The sequence below is a fragment of a genome, unplaced genomic scaffold (genome assembly GCF_019419815.1).
Source record: "Pyrus x bretschneideri cultivar Hongxiangsu unplaced genomic scaffold, Pyrus_bretschneideri_v1 Contig75, whole genome shotgun sequence".
Lineage (NCBI taxonomy): Eukaryota > Viridiplantae > Streptophyta > Magnoliopsida > Rosales > Rosaceae > Pyrus > Pyrus x bretschneideri.
The window spans coordinates 1,296,450-1,316,451 of NW_025999815.1; the positions used below are offsets into that span (position 1 = coordinate 1,296,450).

The 20,002-nt window shown below is 44.2% G+C and overlaps 2 protein-coding genes across 2 annotated transcripts; both read left to right on the forward strand.

Annotated features, from left to right (window-relative positions):
* The first annotated feature begins 384 nt into the window (after positions 1-384).
* LOC103955892 (RNA-binding protein Y14) lies at positions 385-12,390 on the forward strand. The gene is made up of 4 exons (XM_009367805.3): positions 385-765; positions 2,452-2,588; positions 11,758-11,906; positions 12,038-12,390. Exons 1-4 carry the CDS (start codon positions 489-491, stop codon positions 12,081-12,083), a joined length of 609 nt encoding a protein of 202 aa, XP_009366080.1. The 5' UTR covers positions 385-488; the 3' UTR covers positions 12,084-12,390.
* Positions 12,391-18,027: 5,637 nt separating this feature from the next.
* On the forward strand, positions 18,028-18,432 carry LOC125472861. The gene has a single exon (XM_048574813.1). It carries the CDS (start codon positions 18,028-18,030, stop codon positions 18,430-18,432), a length of 405 nt encoding a protein of 134 aa, XP_048430770.1.
* The last annotated feature ends 1,570 nt before the right edge of the window (positions 18,433-20,002 follow it).

Genomic DNA, 20,002 nt, shown 5'->3' on the forward strand with positions numbered 1-20,002 from the left:
GACAACTTATGATATGCATAGCAAAATGCGAGTTAGTACATGTTTACTAGGAGAAGAACATGAAGGCATATGACATTGCCAATTGGATACCATTATTTTGAAAATCCGCATGATTGGATTAGAACTCAATTGTTTATGATATAGATAGCTAGTTTTTTGGGCAGTCCACCCGGTTATTTACCTCCCCCCAAAAAAAAAACAGAAAAAAACCCAAAAAGGAAAGGTTCTCACACACTCTTTTAATTTTCAACTGTCGGATCCAATGAATTGAAGACGATCAAATGATAGAAATTAACAAGATACACGTAAGAAGTAAAAAAAATGTAACACATCCAAAAGAAAAGGACAAGACGGCTATCGACCCTCCAAAGGCCCAAAAGCCGAAACCCATAAATCCCAATCGTCCCAATTCCCGAACCCTTGCGCCCTTTTTCCTTCCTCATCTAAAACTAGGACCATCGAGAGCTGTGACTGTGAGAGCATCAGCTATGGCGAGCGGAGACGTAGAAACGGTGGACTTCGAGCCCGAAGATGACGACCTCATGGACGAGGACGGAGCCGTCGACGCCGAGCCCTCCGCCTCCCCCAGGGCCCCACTCCCCAAGCTCAAGTCCGCTATCACCGGCGTTGGAGCGGCGTCCGCCGTCCCTAAGAAGACCAAAGGTCGCGGATTCCGTGAAGATCTCAATGCCGACCGTAACAGCCGCCTCGCTGCCTCCGACTTCGACTCTCTCAACTCTTCTGACGGCCTCGAACCCCAACGATGTAAGCTCTCTCTCTCTCGCGCTCCCCCTCTCGCTCCCCTCTATTGATTGGTAGCTATTACTTTAGGATTCTTGGGAGTTTTATTTGATAGAAATAGGTTCCTGATTCGATTGGTAGCTTGGATTGTATGTTTTGGGGAAAGTTTCAATTTTTAAATTGACTGGTAGCTAGGGTTTGAGGATTCTTGGAGTTTTACCTGATAGAAAAGGTTCTTGATTGGATTTGTAGGATTCTTTTGTTTGTAATTTAGATTTAATGCAAAAGGATTAAGTTCTTGGAAATTTCTGCTCTTGAGGATTCTTCCCTGTTGTTTGTCCGGATTCATTGGGGAAAATAGGTCTATCTCTGTGGGTATTTTTTTTATTTTTTTTATTTGTTTTTTTGGGGGGAGGGGGTGGGGTGGTAGTGTGTGTGTTTTGTGATAAGATATAATTAAGTTCTTGGAAATTTCTGCCCTTGAAAGTGGAATTTGGATTTCCATTCTTGAGTTTGAACTTTGGATTTCTGTTTTTGAGTTTGAACTTTAGATATCTTGAGAGATTATTTTGTGTGAATATACTTCAGTTATTCACATATGTATCTATACAACACGTGGTTGCTTTTTTTCATGTGTCACATTATTCAACTGCTTTTTATGCAATGGATGAGAGTGCTGTTTTAATGGGTCATGAATTTTGGAGATGGTTTTATCTCATAGTACCCCCTACTTAGTGTTCAACAACAACAGGCAGCAAGGTCAATGTTTTGGCAAGAACGAGATGAGCGTGAGATTATTTTAAATCTTTTTTTCTTCTAGAGGTTTTTCATGAAAAAGAAATAATACAAAGAATATGGGAAGCTCCTTCTCCAAGGTGCAGAAAAGTCATTCAATTTTCCATTTTGTTTTCATTTGAAAGCTTATGACTTTTAAACTTCATGTTCTTTCCTTCTTTTTTGGCAACATAGGATCTTTTTGGTTGCACTGAGGGGTTAAATTTTATTTTCTCTGTTAACGGCAATCTTGAACTGCTTTTCTAGAGACTTAATATGAACTTCTATGGGGCTAGGCTTCTTTAGTTAAGCATAGCCTACCATATGTGCAGTCTAGCTCTAGCATCTGCTTCAGTATTCTGTACCAATAACAGGGTCCTAGTTATTTGGAAGTCATGTTTTCCTTTATTTTTTATTTTTCTTATAGGTGTGTATATAGCCTCATGTTCTGTTCATTATCTTTTCTACCTCTTTGCAATTTTTTTACTAGTTCAAATTTAAACGTTAAGCTTTAATTTTAATCTGTTTCATTTGACCTCTAGTGGCTAATATCATATATTTTGGGTTGGTGGCTCATAATTTCAACTACTGAAAGAAGCTGCTTGAATGTGTACCAAGTCAAGAATTCATTCTTTATCTCAACTACGAAGGAACTTATATTAATTTGCTTATTATTGCCTTCCATTGCTTGTAGACTTCTTTCAGTTATGCTCAGGCCTCAATAGTTGAATTATTTAGAATAAATCCCGATTGTTTTGATTCTGGTCAGTCAAGAATGATATTCTTGTGCAGTTTACACAGAACCTTTTCTTTCAAATTAGAAAGTTTTGTATATTTTTGTAGCCATATAGGAAGGACATTATGTTTCCTACTTACATATAGTTTATCTTTGCATCCCCTGACAGTTTCTTCCTTTCATTTTGAAAATGTCTACAGCCGTTGAGGGATGGATTATTCTGGTCACTGGGGTACATGAGGAGGCCCAAGAGGACCACCTACAAGATGCATTTGGTGAATTTGGGGAGATAAAAAATTTGCATTTAAATCTTGATCGCCGCACTGGGTTTGTGAAGGTATGATTGGACTTCCATTACAATACATGAAATTTTGATGTGCATTTTTTAAAATTATTGGAAAATGGAAAAACTGTTGTAAAAACTAATTGATCAGTTGTGGAATATGGAGAATACCAGAACAGAACAAAATAATGTTATGGATGAAATTGTTCGATATTTTCTAGTCAAGGATGGAAATGTTTTTACTCTAGGATATTAATCAATCGAAAATCAGCAGAAGTGACCAGAATTTTCAGAAGACCATGAAGATTTTGAATTGAATTTTAGAAAAAATACAATCTGTTGGACTACCAGTCATTTTAATTAAATGATTGGACTTAGAATACACCAGAATATCGTCAATGAAGACAATAACAAATCTATCCAAGTAAGGCTGAAACACCCGGTTCATTAAATCCATAAAAGCTGCTGGTGCATTCGTCAACCCAAATGGCATAACCAGAAACTCGTAATGACCGTAACGAGTCCTGAACGCCGTCTTAGGAACATCATCCCTACTAATCTTCAGCTGATAGTACCCAGACCTCAAGTCTATCTTAGAAAATACACAAGCACCTCTCAGCTGATCAAACAAATCGTCGATACGAGGCAATGGATAACGGTTTTTAATCGTCACCCGATTCAATTGCCTGTAGTCGATACACAGCCTCAAAGTCCCATCTTTCTTTTTCACAAACAACACTGGAGCGCCCCAAGGCGAAGTACTAGGCTGAATGAACCCCTTATCCACTAATTCCTGTAACTGAACTTTCAATTCCCTTAACTCAGCGGGAGCCATACGATAAGGAGTTAATGAAATAGGATTAGTACCTGGAAGTAACTCAATAGTGAAATCCACGTCTCAATCTGGGGGTAAACCAGGTAAATCCTCAGGAAAAACATCAGGGAAGTGTCTGACCACTCTCACATCCTCAATTCTGCTAGGAACGGTCTCATCTAACACCACATGAGCTAGATACCCCTGACAACCTTTAGACAACAACTTCTTCGCTCGCAAAGCCGAAATAACACCGTGTCTCACCCCACTCTGCTCACCCACAAAGGTAACCTCAGGTAGTCCAGGACGGTGAAACGTAACTACTTTCCCGTAACAATCAATGTTGGCACGATAGAAATGCAACCAATCCGTGCCCAAAATCACATCAAAATCAACAATATCTAACGGGATAAGATCAGCGGGCATAACAACACCCTCTACTATCACTGGACATCCTGGGTACATACAATCTACAACACATCTCTCCCCTCTAGGCATAGCGAACTCTAAATCGTACCCTAGAGGTGTGGGGCGAGGTTGCGTTACTTGAGCAAATGTATGAGAAATAACGGAATGTGTAGCTCCACAATCAATTAAGACTCTAGCAAAATAACCAAGAATGTTTAACGTACCCATAATTAGATCCGGGTTGTTCTGAGCATCCTGCAGGGAAATATTATGAATACGCCCCTGACCCTGCTGTCGTCCGCCGCGACCTCTGCTCGCTTGAACACCGCGACCTTGAGCTCCACGCCCCTGACTGGACTGACCCATCTGCCTCGAAGACCCTGCACTACTAGTGGCAATCTCACCCTGCTGATACTCCTCCCTGGCATTCTCGACCGTGGTGGAACCCGGCGCACCGGTCCGACCCCACAACGAGCTACCGCACGGTTTTGTTCTTGTGGACCGCAGTCCACAAAAGGCCTCACTGAAAGGTACATGTGGGCATGGACATATAAGGCCCAGGCTCAACCCTCAAGTCGTCGATGTGGGATCTTACAATCCACCCCCCTTAGAGAGCCCGACGTCCTCGTCGGCACACCGTGCGAGCCTGAGTCTGGCTCTGATACCAAATTGTCACATCCCGTCTTCCCTCGCAGTGATATTGTCCGCTTTGGCATTCTCGACCGTGGTGGAACCCAGCGCACCGGTCCGACCCCACAACGAGCTACCGCACGGTTTTGTTCTTGTGGACCGCAGTCCACAAAAGGCCTCACTGGGTATCAGAGTACGCAGTTGATATTGTCCGCTTTAACTATCTCCCGCTGTAGTGGAACCCGGCGCACCGGTCCGACCCTACAGGGGAGCTTCGTCTCACGGGTTTGTCTTCCTCTGGACTATGTCACAGCAGGAAAGGCCTCACTGGAAGGTACATGTGGGCATGGACATATAAGGTCCAGGCTCAACCCTCAAGTCGTCGATGTGGGATCTTACAATCCACCCCCCTTAGGGAGCCCGACGTCCTCGTCGGCACACCGCGCGAGCCTGAACCTGGCTCTGATACCAAATTGTCACATCCCGCCTTCCCTCGCAATGATATTGTCCGCTTTGGCATTCTCGACCGTGGTGGAACCCGGCGCACCGGTCCGACCCCACAACGAGCTACTGCTCGATTTTGTTATTGTGGACCGCAGTCCACAAAAGGCCTCACTGAAAGGTACATGTAGGCATGGACATATAAGGCCCAGGCTCAACCCTCAGGTCGTCGATGTGGGATCTTACAATCCACCCCCCTTAGGGAGCCCGACGTCCTCGTCGGCACACCGCGCGAGCCTGAGTCTGGCTATTATACCAAATTGTCACATCCCGCCTTCCCTCGCAGTGATATTGTCCGCTTTGGCATTCTCGACCGTAGTGGAACCCGGCCCACCGGTCCGACCCCACAACGAGCTACCGCACGGTTTTGTTCTTGTGGACCGCAGTCCACAAAAGGCCTCACTGAAAGGTACATGTGGGCATGGACATATAAGGCCCAGGCTCAACCCTCAAGTCGTCGATGTGGGATCTTACAATAATTGTCACATCCCGCCTTCCCTCGTAGTGATATTGTCCGCTTTGGCATTCTCGACCGTGGTTCCCGACGAGGCGGCATAATTCTGACAGAAGACACCAACTATTAGAATACTCACAAAGACACAGGACTGCCAAACCTAGGCTCTGATACCAAACTGTCACATCCCACCTTCCCTCGCAGTGATATTGTCCGCTTTGGCATTCTCGACCGTGGTGGAACCCGGCGCACCGGTCCGACCCCACAACGAGCTACCGCACGATTTTGTTCTTGTGGACCGCAGTCCACAAAAGGCCTCACTGAAAGGTACATGTGGGCATGGACATATAAGGCCCAGGCTCAACCCTCAAGTCGTCGATGTGGGATCTTACAATCCACCCCCCTTAGGGAGCCCGACGTCCTCGTCGGCACACCGCGCGAGCCTGAGTCTGGCTCTGATACCAAATTGTCACATCCCGCCTTCCCTCGCAGTGATATTATCCGCTTTGGCATTCTCAACCGTGGTGGAACCCGGCGCACCGGTCCGACCCCACAACGAGTTACCGCACGGTTTTGTTCTTGTGGACCGCAGTCCACAAAAGTCCTCACTGAAAGGTACATGTGGGCATGGACATATAAGGCCCAGGCTCAACCCTCAAGTCGTCGATGTGGGATCTTACAATCCACCCCCCTTAGGGAGCCCGACGTCCTCGTCGGCACACCGCGCGAGCCTGAGTCTGACTCTGATACCAAATTGTCACATCCCGCCTTCACTCGCAGTGATATTGTCCCGGGGCATAGGGAACAGCATCACCCTGATAGTGATAGGCACCACCTCTACTTGCTTGACCATAATTACTCGGACCTTGTATCTGTTGAATAGGTACAGGTGGTGGCATAAAGGTCTGCTGCGGCTTCTGCTGCTGACCCTGGGGACAATTCACAGCTCTATGTCCTACCTGCCCACACGTGAAACAACCACCGCTGCTATGCCTGCTCTCGCCGAAATGTCGGTTATTACATCTACGGCAAAATGGGACTCGGCTTCGGCCACCATCACCTTGTCTCTGGCCTCGAGCGCCTCCATAAAACCTACCTCCTCGTTCCTGTCCAGAGGTACTGAAACAACCACTAGACGAACTTGAACTAGTACCACCCCTCTTGAAGTTCTGAGTCTGGCGAGGCCCAAGCGACATTTGACTTTTTCCTTTGTCATCTTTCTTTTCATCACTGTCACTCGACATATTCTCTGAGTCCTCAATCCTCAATAGTATCTCGTAAAAATCCTGGTAGGACTCACAGTGAGTAGTAGTCGCTATAGAATGCCATCTCTTCCTAGTGCCTAAGCGGAAACGACGAAGCATCTCCGCCGGATTACCAGCGACGTCAGGATAGTAACGAGACAGATCAGTGAACTTACCATAATACTCGTTAGCCGTCATCTTTCGCTGTTTCAACTCGGTGAATTTCTGTTTCTTACGATCAATGTACTCAGGGGGCACAAACCTCCTCTGAAACACATCCTTGAAAACATTCCAATCAGTCCTCTGAGCTGGCGTCAACCTACGAAGCTCCTGCTCCCACCAGGCTGCAGACTCCATCTCCAGAAACCATGAGGTTGTCTCGACCCACCTCTCCATAGGAAGGTTCCCCTGATTGTGCAACACACGGAAAGTATTCTGTATGTGTTCCAACCATCGCTCTGCGCCTTCGTTGACGAAGATTAAGTTCCTTCTGAGTAAAGAGATACTGAAGACTTTTGTGATCTGTGAAGATCCTACACTTCTCTCCGTAAAGATAATGTCTCCACAACTTCAACGCAAAGATGATAGCAGCCAACTCCAAATCATGTGTAGGGTAATTCATCTCATGGGGTTTCAACTGCCGCGAAGCATAAGCAATCACCCTACCATGCTGCATCAATACACATCCCAGACCATTCAAGGAAGCATCACTATAAACCTCGAAATCACCACTATCGTCCGGGAGTGCCAAAGCAGGTGCATGAGTGAGACAATGCTTCAACTGCTGGAAACTCTGCTCACACTTATCATCCCACTCGAATTTAACATCTTTCCTTGTTAACCTCGTCAATGGCAAAGCAATCACCGAAAAATCCTTAACGAATCTCCGATAATACCCTGCCAAACCAAGGAAACTTCTCACTTCGGTGACGGTTCGTGGTTGCTCCCAACTCTCCACAGCTGCAACCTTCTGAGGGTCAACCAGAATACCTTGAGCAGAAATGATGTGCCGCAAAAATGCAACTTGATCTAACCAGAACTGGTACTTGTTAAAACTTAGCATACAATTGGTGTTCCCTCAACCTTTTCAACACCAAAGTAAGATGTCGAACATGCTCCTCACAACTTCACGAGTTCAATGGTGTAATTGGTTTCTTGATTTGTGAAGGTTTGAGTATATGTGTGTGTTGTCCGTATGTTGAAGAAAGAAGAGGAAGAACTCGGGGAGAGAGAGAGAGAGAGATAGAGACAGAGAAGAGACAGAGAGTGAGGGAATCCCGGGAGAGAAAGAGAGTGTGTTGCACAATCAGGGGAACCTTCCTATGGAGAGGTGGGTCGAGACAACCTCATGGTTTCTGGAGATGGAGTCTGCAGCCTGGTGGGAGCAGGAGCTTCGTAGGTTGACGCCAGCTCAGAGGACTGATTGGAATGTTTTCAAGGATGTGTTTCAGAGGAGGTTTGTGCCCCCTGAGTACATTGATCGTAAGAAATAGGAATTCACCGAGTTGAAACAGCGAAAGATGACGGCTAACGAGTATTATCGTAAGTTCACTGATCTGTCTCGTTACTATCCTGACGTCGCTGGTAATCCGGCGGAGATGCTTCGTCGTTTCCGCTTAGGCACTAGGAAGAGATGGCGTTCTATGGCGACTACTACTCACTGTGAGTCCTACCAGGATTTTTACGAGATACTATTGAGGATTGAGGACTCAGAGAATATGTCGAGTGACAGTGATGAAAAGAAAGATGACAAAGGAAAAAGTCAAATGTCGCTTGGGCCTCGCCAGACTCAGAACTTCAAGAGGGGTGGTACTAGTTCAAGTTCGTCTAGTGGTGGTTTCAGTACCTCTGGACAGGGACGAGGAGGTAGGTTTTATGGAGGCGCTCGAGGCCAGAGACAAGGTGATGGTGGCCGAAGCCGAGTCCCATTTTGCCGTAGATGTAATAACCGACATTTCGGCGAGTGCAGGCATAGCAGCGGTGGTTGTTTCACGTGTGGGCAGGTAGGACATAGAACTGTGAATTGTCCCCAGGGTCAGCCGCAGCAGACCTTTATGCCACCACCTGTACCTATTCAACAGATACAAGGTCCGAGTAATTATGGTCAAGCAAGTAGAGGTGGTGTCTATCACTATCAGGGTGATGCTGTTCCCTATGCCCCGGGACAATATCACTGCGAGGGAAGGCGGGATGTGACAATTTGGTATCAGAGCCAGACTCAGGCTCGCGCGGTGTGCCGACGAGGACGTCGGGCTCCCTAAGGGGGGTGGATTGTAAGATCCCACATCGACGACTTGAGGGTTGAGCCTGAGCCTTATATGTCCATGCCCACATGTACCTTTCAGTGAGGCCTTTTGTGGACTGCGGTCCACAAGAACAAAACCGTGCGGTAGCTCGTTGTGGGGTCGGACCGGTGCGCCGGGTTCCACCACGGTCGAGAATGCCAAAGCGGACAATATCACTGCGAGGGAAGGTGGGATGTGACAGTTTGGTATCAGAGCCTAGGTTTGGCAGTCCTGTGTCTTTGTGAGTATTCTAATAGTTGGTGTCTTCTGTCAGAATTATGCCGCCTCGTCGGGAACCACGGTCGAGAATGCCAAAACGGACAATATCACTACGAGGGAAGGCGGGATGTGACAATTATTGTAAGATCCCACATCGACGACTTGAGGGTTGAGCCTGGGCCTTATATGTCCATGCCCACATGTACCTTTCAGTGAGGCCTTTTGTGGACTGCGGTCCACAAGAACAAAACCGTGCGGTAGCTCGTTGTGGGGTCGGACCGGTGGGCCGGGTTCCACCACGGTCGAGAATGCCAAAGCGGACAATATCACTGCGAGGGAAGGCGGGATGTGACAATTTGGTATAATAGCCAGACTCAGGCTCGCGCGGTGTGCCGACGAGGACGTCGGGCTCCCTAAGGGGGGTGGATTGTAAGATCCCACATCGACGACCTGAGGGTTGAGCCTGGGCCTTATATGTCCATGCCCACATGTACCTTTCAGTGAGGCCTTTTGTGGACTGCGGTCCACAATAACAAAATTGAGCAGTAGCTCGTTGTGGGGTCGGACCGGTGCGCCGGGTTCCACCACGGTCGAGAATGCCAAAGCGGACAATATCATTGCGAGGGAAGGCGGGATGTGACAATTTGGTATCAGAGCCAGGTTCAGGCTCGCGCGGTGTGCCGACGAGGACGTCGGGCTCCCTAAGGGGGGTGGATTGTAAGATCCCACATCGACGACTTGAGGGTTGAGCCTGGACCTTATATGTCCATGCCCACATGTACCTTCCAGTGAGGCCTTTCCTGCTGTGACATAGTCCAGAGGAAGACAAACCCGTGAGACGAAGCTCCCCTGTAGGGTCGGACCGGTGCGCCGGGTTCCACTACAGCGGGAGATAGTTAAAGCGGACAATATCAGCTGCGTACTCTGATACCCAGTGAGGCCTTTTGTGGACTGCGGTCCACAAGAACAAAACCGTGCGGTCGCTCGTTGTGGGGTCGGACCGGTGCGCCGGGTTCCACCACGGTCGAGAATGCCAAAGCGGACAATATCACTGCGAGGGAAGGCGGGATGTGACAATGCATAAGGAAGTGACGGCCAGATGTTAAGATGGTTTTTTAACTCTAAGAAGTGAAGGCCAAATGGCTTTTGACCTATTCTGACTGCTTAAAAAGGGAATTCAGAAACGTGCATGCTCTTCTCAAATAAGAAAACGGTGAAGAGGAAATCAGAAAGTTGCCTTTTCTATTTCGTAACAATAGCCCGCATTTTGGAGTCTCTCGTGGCCAATTCATTTTATCATTGTTACGTGGTTCCTAGAACATACTCTAGAAACCACCTCACCTACTTAGATCACTTCTGAACCTTGATTATCCTGTTCTTACTCTCTTTACTTGGTATATTGGCCAGTATTTTAACCCAAGTCTGGACTACATAATCTTTTTAGGCTTATAATGATTACTGGAAACTTTGTATTCCCTGTATTACCTGGCAAATCTTCTTATTTATTTATTTTAACTGGAACCTTAAGGCTCCAAATCTGAAATGGTGGTCTTATTTCCCTGTGAGATCAGTACCTTTTGTTACATTAATCAGGTGCTTTGATGGTACAAAGTTGAAGTAGGGCGTGAGGCTGTTGGTTTTTGCCTACAACAACAATAAAGCCTTATCCCACTGAGTGGGGTTGGCTGTATGAATCCTAGAACTCCATTGTACACAGTTCTGTGCCACGTCTTCCGTTAGATCCAAGTAATCCAAGTCTTTTCTTAAGAGTCTCTTCCAAAGTCTTAGGTCTTCCTCTATTCCTTTGGCCCTAAACTTCTGTCTTGTAATCACATCTTTTAACCGGAATATCTATAGGCCTTTGTTTCACTTGTCCAAACCACCATAACCGATTTTCTCTGATCTTTCCTTCAATTTCGGCTGCTCCTACTTTACCTCGGATATCCTCATTCGTAATCTTATCCTTTCTCATGTGCCCACACATTCAATGAAGCATTCTCATCTTTGCTACACTCATTTTATGTATGTGTTGATGCTTCACCGCTCAACATTCCGTGCCATAAAGCATTGCTGGCCTAATGGCCGTCCAACTTAAATTTTGAATAAAAACTGTTACTTAGAATGGACCTTCTGTTATTTTGGTAAGCAACTGAACTGGGAGTTCTTACATCCTAGTGGACCCAATAAAAAAAAATGATCTATTATGGAATGGAAATATTAAAGTGCTGAAACTGCTTGCAAGGATGTTAAATGCATATGTACATCTGTGATAATATTGTTCTAGTAAAAGCAATAATATGGATTTTTTGTATCAAAATGCTTAGCAGTCATCTTTCTTGAGCCACAACATTTTTGCATCTCGCATTAAGCTTTTGAACCACCAAATCAGTATATTGCTCAAGTCTAAAGTTCCTTATGAAGTGTAGTCTTTGTTGTCCTATTTTAGAAAAATAAGTATTGTATTTATGCAATAATATAGGATGGCAAAAATGCTATTTGACATTCTAATGGACTTATTTCTTGCTTTTGTTTTTGGTGATGCGCCATTAAATTCATAAGACAATATGGATGATTAGAAGGCTTCTGGACGGTGTTTTGACCGGTTTCTTATTCAGAAGTTAAATAATAGTTCTTTAGTGACGTAAATGTGAATTATTTTTTGTATCAGGGATATGCACTGATTGAATATGAAAGTTTTAAAGAGGCAAAAACTGCGATCGACAAAATGAATGGAGAGACATTACTTACACAAGTTTTAACTGTTGATTGGGCCTTCAGCAATGGATCCTTCCTTGATGGATCCAGGAAGAACTCAAGGTTTTACTTTACTCCAAAGCTTGTGAAATTTTCGTATAGGGACCTTTATAATAATGCTCAATACCTTTACAACTAACTTTCAGGCATGTGTTTCTTCAAACATCTTGTGTTAACATTTTCATTTTTTGCAGACCACTAAGAGAACGTCGCTCAAGGAGTCCTAGGAGGAGATACTAATGTGGCGTGCGCATTTATATCGTGAGGGGACATTGATTTCAAACAGGGGGTAGGATATTTAAAACCTCTAGTTATTGGAGCTTCGAGGTGGTGTGTGCAATTCACCTGTTTTATGGCCCCCACTTCTTTCCTACCGTGGTTTCAAGTGATGATTTCCCGGTTCAGAGATTTGTGTTTGTTAACATGTGGATGTTTCCTTGGTGTGATTTACTTTTTATTCGACTTTGAAGCTGCTTGCTAAGACCATGAATTTTGTAACTTCAGTGTAGTTTAACCTTCTTTCATCTATCATGTTTTGTTTTTTGTTTCTTTTTATACCGAAACTTGTAAATCGGTAGAACGTTACATTTTTTATGCAGTGATGAATATATATGATAACGTCCGTCTAGTCGGGTTGAATGAAATATCATTGCTGCAATTAGGAGCAGCCACCAAATCAGGCGGTCGTAGCTAAATGTCGAGTTGAGGTTCATGGGTGGAAGATCAATATAGTAGTGATACTTTAGTTCGGCCATCTTGATTTGGTTCGAGAGAGAGCATCCACGGTATTCCCTGAAGGATGGAATTGGAAGGAGGTAAATGTACTTGAGGAAATTCTTGTAGGAGTATTTGGTTCGACACAGAGCATCCACGGTATTCCCTGAAGGATGGAATTGGAAGGAGGTAAATGCACTTGAGGAAATTCTTGTAGGAGTATTTGGTTCGACAGAGAGCATCCACGGTATTCCCTGAAGGATGGAATTGGAAGGAGGTAAATGCACTTGAGGAAATTCTTGTAGGAGTCAGTCAGAGTCATGGAAGTGGAGGAGGATCTATGTTGAGAGTGCATATCCCTCATCCCGACCACCGTGGCCGAAATCTCAACGACCACGAGTAGAAGCTTTTGCCTCTTAAAAGAGTCGCATGTGAACTGAACCATGGCCATAACCCTATGTTGAACATTCTTTCAGCTCATACATTATTAATCTCCAAACATCAAAAAATCTCATGGAACTGTTGAGAGCTTTTGTCATTAAGTACTACGGTTTGGTGGTATTCCTCTTCGCTTAGAAGTGAGAGCTCATACAATAATTAATCTCCAAACATCAAATAATCTCATGGAACCGTTGAGAGCTTTTGCCACTCAATACTACATTTTGGTGGTCTTCCTCTTCGCTTATGTTGGGGCCCAAAAATGTCACATACCAATTCGACCAAGTCTCAAGGCCCAATTGTCATGCAAAGCCTACATTCAAGCCCAAACACATGCCAAGGCACGGAATCAACGAGGAATATATTTACCAACGTGCCATGCCATGATGATTAAGCCGGACATTCACGCCATGCTCATGCCTGCTTCCTTAGTCAATATCCATGCTTAAGCCCAAGTCACGTATTCAAGGTTCGTCAAGTGGATCGTGAAGTGGATGGTTACAAAAGGTTATCGGGCTTACGTGGAATCGGGGTCATGGAAGACTTTGGGTTGCTTAGGCGCCCAAAGATCCAAGCTCATACCCTTTGTATCTCACGCAGGCATCATTGAGAAAGAATTAGCCTAGTTTACTCATTTCTCTAGCAAGCCAACTCCCTTAGTTAGGGCTAAACTAGATTCTTGTATTAAATGCATGTTAAGCCCAGTAAGTTAGACATTTAATGCTGACCTTCCCTTCCTAGCCTACACAGACAACCAACGAACGAAAACCATGAGGCACACTATCAGAAGTTGTGCCTATGGAAGGCCACCCTAGGAAAGCCGTGTCTCAGAAAGAAACAAATTGTAAGTCTCAACAGTGCAACTATCTTACACCAAAATAGGAATAATAGGAGGGCTAAGGAGAAAGGAGGGGAAGACCAAGCTACAAAGGGAGATTCCATTGAAGCCTAGAGAAGAACCCTCCATCTACAAAAGGAGGGAGAAAAGCCATTAGAGGGGATTGGAGGAACACGTAGAGTAATAGAGAGAGAGAAAGGAGAAACGCAGTGAGAAAGAACCACCCAGGAAATAAGTTCAGAAAGTTCCAATTAGCCTAGAAGCATACTCCATGCCTCAAGCATCATCATCCGTGCAACCTTAGTAATTTCCATAGCTTTCCATTAAGCATCTCAACCATGAAAAGCCTTATTATCACCTCAGGAAAGCCCAAATCATCTAGCAAAGAATGCCATGCAGCCATGCAATCCTTTCTCTCTCATGTAAACTGATAATCTTATAGCTTCCACATGATGTGATAAAAGATAGCACTCAAATTAAACCCTCTTTTTGACAATTGTAGTATAGATATAAGTAGGGATCGTTCTAGGCCGGGGATTAGGAGGGATTGCTAATCTAATGAAAATTGACTCAAAGATGTAAAAATATGTTTTAAAACACTTTAAACAGACTCACAAGACTCTTACTAACTTATATGACTCAAAACAAACTTTAAAGACTCAAAACAACCAAAAAGACTCAATTTAGACTCTATGACTTAATTTGGACGAAAATACACTTGGTTTTGACTCTAAAGACTCAAAAAGACTCTTTTGGACAGATTTGGAACAAATAAGAAAGGGGGTTTTGATTTTGGACGAATTTAAAAGAAAACAAGTGACTTAAAACTTTAAAACAGATTTTGGACGAAAATAAGAAAAACTAATGGATGATGGGATAGCCAAGGGATACTTCTCCACACATGATACGTTCTAACATAAATTGATTTCCAGTTGCTTTTCCGATAAACCATGAACCTCAACACCCCAGATTAACCGTGAATTGCACTAATTAACCCTCAGATTTTCCTCACGTTATTGAATTGGATGATTGCATACGACAACTCAAAGCATTCCCCACAAGTTCCCTACATGAATTGCATAATAAAGATACAAGCAAGAATCATTAAGTTCTTTGAAAACCATAAGCATTGACGAAGCACTAGTTACTATGAATTACATGAAACTTATGCCAAGAATTTACTTAACATGATTGTGAAAACAACCTTAACTACTTGTGAATATTAGTTTGTGACGATTATGTGAAACACCCTAATATTCTAGCCCCAAATTCAAGCATGCAAATTAAGTAGGCCTCCCTAATAAACATACAAGAATAAGTTATCCGTCAAACGGTTAAGTAAATTGCGTTCACAATTTATGAAATCACAACTGGACTCAATCAACTCATATTATAAATGTAATCATGGTTTCAAAGCATCCCTAGGCTAAAACGAGTTTAGCCTCTCATGTTCATGACAAAACAAAGCAACATAGATTTAAACATTAACAATAAAGGATAGATTACACCTAGAAACGTCCAACACTCCAACTCGAATGCACAAACGCCCAAGGCTTGGTCTTCCTTCTCCTCCTCCTTGCTAAGTCACGGCAAAGGGTCTATGGTGGGTTTGTGGATGATTTTCTGGGTTTTTGGATGGATTTAGGTATGTATGGTGGTGCGGCAAGGGTAGATGGTGGTGTTTGGAGGTTGGGATGGAGGTATGGAAGTAGGGGAATGATGGATGGGTGGTTGCAAGGTCACGACAAAGGATGGTTGTGTTTATGAATGAATGATTGTTGTGTGAAGGGTGGTGGTGATTAAATGGCACGGCAAAGGAGTTTATATAGGCTAGTTTGGCACACTTAGTGAAGGAAAAGGATTGCCTAATCCCATTGGAAAAAGGTTAACTCAAGGCAGAAATCAAGTGGGATTGGGAATAGGAGTTTCGGCTAGGATTTAGGGATTCTAGAAGGGAAGGTGCGGCACACATGTAGGGATGAGATAAGGTTTCTAGAATAGAAGGTTTAGGGCAGATTCCTAAACCTAAAGGGCCTAGGACATGTGATATAAGAGTAGGAAAAGGTTTTCAATTCCTAAACCTACTAGGAGGGGTGTCTTGCGGCATTGGTATGGATAAGTGTTCTACAACTGAATTAGGTGTTTAAATGTGTAATTGATTCCCCCTAATTAGCTAGGTTTAAGCCCCCACCTGATTTGGATAGGATAGAATAGGATAATGTTAGAGATAGGATAGGATAAGGTTTCTAGGATAGGATAAGATAAGGTTGGATAAGGTTCCTTGTTTCTTGCTTCTTCCTTATCTTCATTGTATTAGGACTTCTTCCACCATATTTGTAGCCTTTCCTAACTCTTCTAGTCTTCAATTTCGTCCATCCTCTTTGCTTCATGGTTAAGCTATCCAATCCATGCCCAAAAATACTCCAAATAGCCTCAAAATGCACTTTATTGCTCCATTTGCCATTAGAACCTAAAACACACACGAAAATACTTTAAAAGACTAAAACAACTATGAATTAATAACATAAATGCATGAAAACAAGCTAAGTAAATCGCCTAAATATGCTCCTATCACCACACCACGCTTCACTTAAGCAAGTCATTATCTTGATCAGTCATGCTATCTTCGAGTCATTGATGTTACCGGGGTATTTCTTAAGACAAGCTAACTCTTTCGAGAGATCCCGGGGCTTGTTACAAATTCATACCAAGGGAGACAAAAGAACGTTCTCAAAGCCTAAGTCCACTTCGACCTAAAAGTCCCCCAACATAAATTGGCGACTCTGCATGGGATAGGTCGCAATCTTGATTCAATGGCTCCAAGATCCAAAAGACATGCTACCAGGAGTGGCAACGCCTCAGACGCAGGTGAGGCTATTTCCCGACTCGGCAAGTCTCAATGTGAAGGCCAACGCCAGGAAAGCCAGGAAAACCTAGACGAATATGACATGCTTGACATTATTGCAGCCATTCATGCCTTCCGTGAAGCCCAAAAAGGAATTGCTACGTCTGTGAAGGAGTTAAAAAACTCAATCTCAAAGCCAAATGAGAAAGCTAGTGACAAGGATTGCATGCCTAGGAAAAATTCTTCTCAAGAGGAGTCAGCTGCTGCTGCTGGCAAAGGTCCTGAGAAAACACCATCCTTTGTCACTCAGGAAGACATCATAGCCATGCTTGAAAAAGAGCTGCATAGGAGTTCGGAGGACTGGAAATATGTTCCTAAGCCACTATATTCAACCAGCATTCTCCATATGCCGTATCTTAAGGGATACTAGACTCTCAACCTTGTTTTCTTTAACGGGAGGAAAGGTAGCCATAAGGAACATATAATCCGTTTCATAAATGCTTTAGGTCCTCATGTCGACGACAGCAACCGCCGTCTCAAGGAGTTCTAAAAAAGCCTAACTAATCATGCCTATACTTGGTACATCACCCTTACACCAGGTTTCATCAGGACCTGGTAAAAGTTGGTAGACAAGTTTAGTATGTAGGACATCCCTCTATTGTATGTCAAACTTTGCGAAAAATTCTTCATGCAAAAACCTCAAAGGGATACTAGAGCTGTCATGTAAGACACAAGCCATAGACATTGACCCTCTACCGGAACATTAAGGGAATGAGGTAGCAGCTGCCATTACATGCTCTGGAGATGACGATGACTACCATCTGTGGAACAACTACACCAAGCAATCGGAAGCCATTTAGGAACCTTTCGGGCACATGGAAAAGGCTTACTAATGCAAATACTCTAAACCGCAGAGCTATAATACTCCATGGCCTCAAGCTGAGGGATGGGGAGATGAGGATGTGAATCTCATGGATTTTACCCCAAGCCTAAGTGACGAGACCTTCACCATCAATATGCTTGAAGAATACAATGAGGAAACCTCGGAAGAGAAACTGTTCAACCAAGAAACGACGGCTGTGACTTTGTACAGCTTTCCCAACATGTAAGCCGACGCAATTGAGCATTACCTTTCCTAAAGGCAAGGGCCCACTGCAACGTAGGTCTTTTAGGAAAACCCGAAGTTCAAATCTCTCTTCTACCAGCTCGAATATGGCCCGGAAGCAAGGATTGCTGCTGCTGAAGCTCTCATGCATGTTTCCGAGGACTATGACCCTCAATGTTCTACTGCCTAGCAGCATAAGGTTTTCCTTGAGAACAACAACACCATTATCTTCACTGACGAAGATATGGAAGTGGTTATCCCTGACCATCGAAGGCCAGTGTACTTGGAAGGGCAGATTAATGACATCTACATCAGGCGAGCTTTGGTTGAAATTGGGTCATCCGTCAACATTTTGCCATTGGTAGTGCTCACTGCAGCAGGCGTCCCAACGTCAAAAGTGGTAGGGTCTCAAATCTCTATTAATGGGTTTGGGAACAGTAGTAAGAAAACTATTAGATCCATTGAGATCGACTTGAAGATTGGCCCTATCAGATCGTTTACTAAGTTTTATGTGATGGACATCAACGTGACTTACCACGCTCTGCTCGGAAAGCCATGGATAAACAAGCACAGACTCGAGGCCTCCACCTACCACCAGTGCGTTAAGGGAATGATTGGTCTGGGGCCTATTCACATCCCAGGAAACTAGATGCCATTCAACCTAGACGAAGTTCACTATTCTGATGCCAAGTTCTATAATGATTTCTCAAGTGTCGGAAGTAGGATATCACAGGTCTTAGGGGTACCTTTACCCTATTGGGAAGAAGTTCGAGATCTCAGTGACCGAGAACTCATAGCCACAGTGGAAAGAGGAAAACGCATACAGCCAAAGGCTAATATCCTTGCCTACACTTTACCTTAATGCTCCAAGGTCGTGCTTCCCGACGGCCGTATCGTTTACTGGTTATAACGGGTTGGGGGCATGGCCACATTGTGTGGGAAACCCCCGAGTATGAAGGCACTGCACGCCAAGTAAATGGCGCCCTTAAGGAAACCAAAGACATGTTTGCACCTGCTGTAAATGACGAATCCCACCAAAAAATCATGCATGCGCCAAAATGCATACAGGATGGATCCACTACAGTGGTGGAAAAGCTTGAAGAGATAAACCTAGTGTTTCCTTAACTGTTGAGGAAAAGAAAGAACTAGTTAGCTTGTAAAAGGAGTTTAAGGATGTCATTGCTTTGGAGCTATGAAGAGATGTCAGGCCTTGATCCGAATTCGATGTGCCACATGCTGAACACACATCCTGGGATCAAGCCTGTAGTACAACAAATAAGGAATTTCCACCAGAAAATAGAGGCTAAAATCAAAGTCGAGGTAGAAAAACTCCTGGCGGCCAGATTTATCAAGCCTATCAAGCACCCTTTTTGGCTAGCAAACATTGTCCCAGTAAAGAGGAATAACACTGTCCAAATCTGGATATGCATCAATTACCAAGATCTCAATGCAGCATGCCCAAATGACGAGTTTCCATTGCCCAACATAAACCTCATGATCGATTCAACCTCAAGGCAAGGATTTATGTCATTCAAGGACGGCTTCAGTGGATACAACTAAATCAAGGATGTCTGCCAAAGATGATGAGAAGACGGTTTTCCACACGCTATTTGGAAACTTTTACTATACAACTATGCCATTTGGACTAAAAAACGTCGGTGCCATTAATCAGCGAGTAATGATAGCAATTTTTTTATGACATGATGAGGAAGGAAATGGAAAACTATGTGGATGACCTCATTGTGAAATCCAAAACTAAGGAAGGGCATTGGGAAGTGCTAAGGAAAGTGCTTAGGAGATACCGAGCATATAGGTTAAAGATGAACCCCAAGATATGCACCTTCAGTGTTTCCGGGCAAGTTCCTGGGCTTCCTAGTACATCAGAGCAGCATCAATGTAGATCTCAACAAGGCGCGCACCATATAAACCTTCATGCCACCGACAAACACAAATAAGTTGAAAAGTTTAATGAGGAAACTGTCCTACATTCGGCACTTCATCCAGGATTAGCAGCAACAACAAGAGCCTTCGCCATACTGCTTATGAAAGGGAAAGAATTCATGTGGAACGAGGAATGCACATAAGCCTATTAACGAGTCCAGTAGCTAGTCACCAACCTTCCTACCATGAAGGCACTAGTTTCAGGCATTCCGCTCAAACTCTACTTAGCCACAACAAGCACTATTGTAAGAGCTCTGCTTGCCCAGGACAGTTCAGTC

Bases quoted from the DNA above. Each gene is read 5' to 3' on its own strand.
- LOC103955892 (XM_009367805.3), top strand. From the start codon at position 489: ATGGCGAGCGGAGACGTAGAAACGGTGGACTTCGAGCCCGAAGATGAC. The intron at 766-2,451 runs GTAAGCTCTCTC...AAATGTCTACAG, and splicing joins CGGCCTCGAACCCCAACGAT to CCGTTGAGGGATGGATTATT. The intron at 2,589-11,757 runs GTATGATTGGAC...TTTTTGTATCAG, and splicing joins GCCGCACTGGGTTTGTGAAG to GGATATGCACTGATTGAATA.
- LOC125472861 (XM_048574813.1), top strand. From the start codon at position 18,028: ATGGAAGTGGTTATCCCTGACCATCGAAGGCCAGTGTACTTGGAAGGG.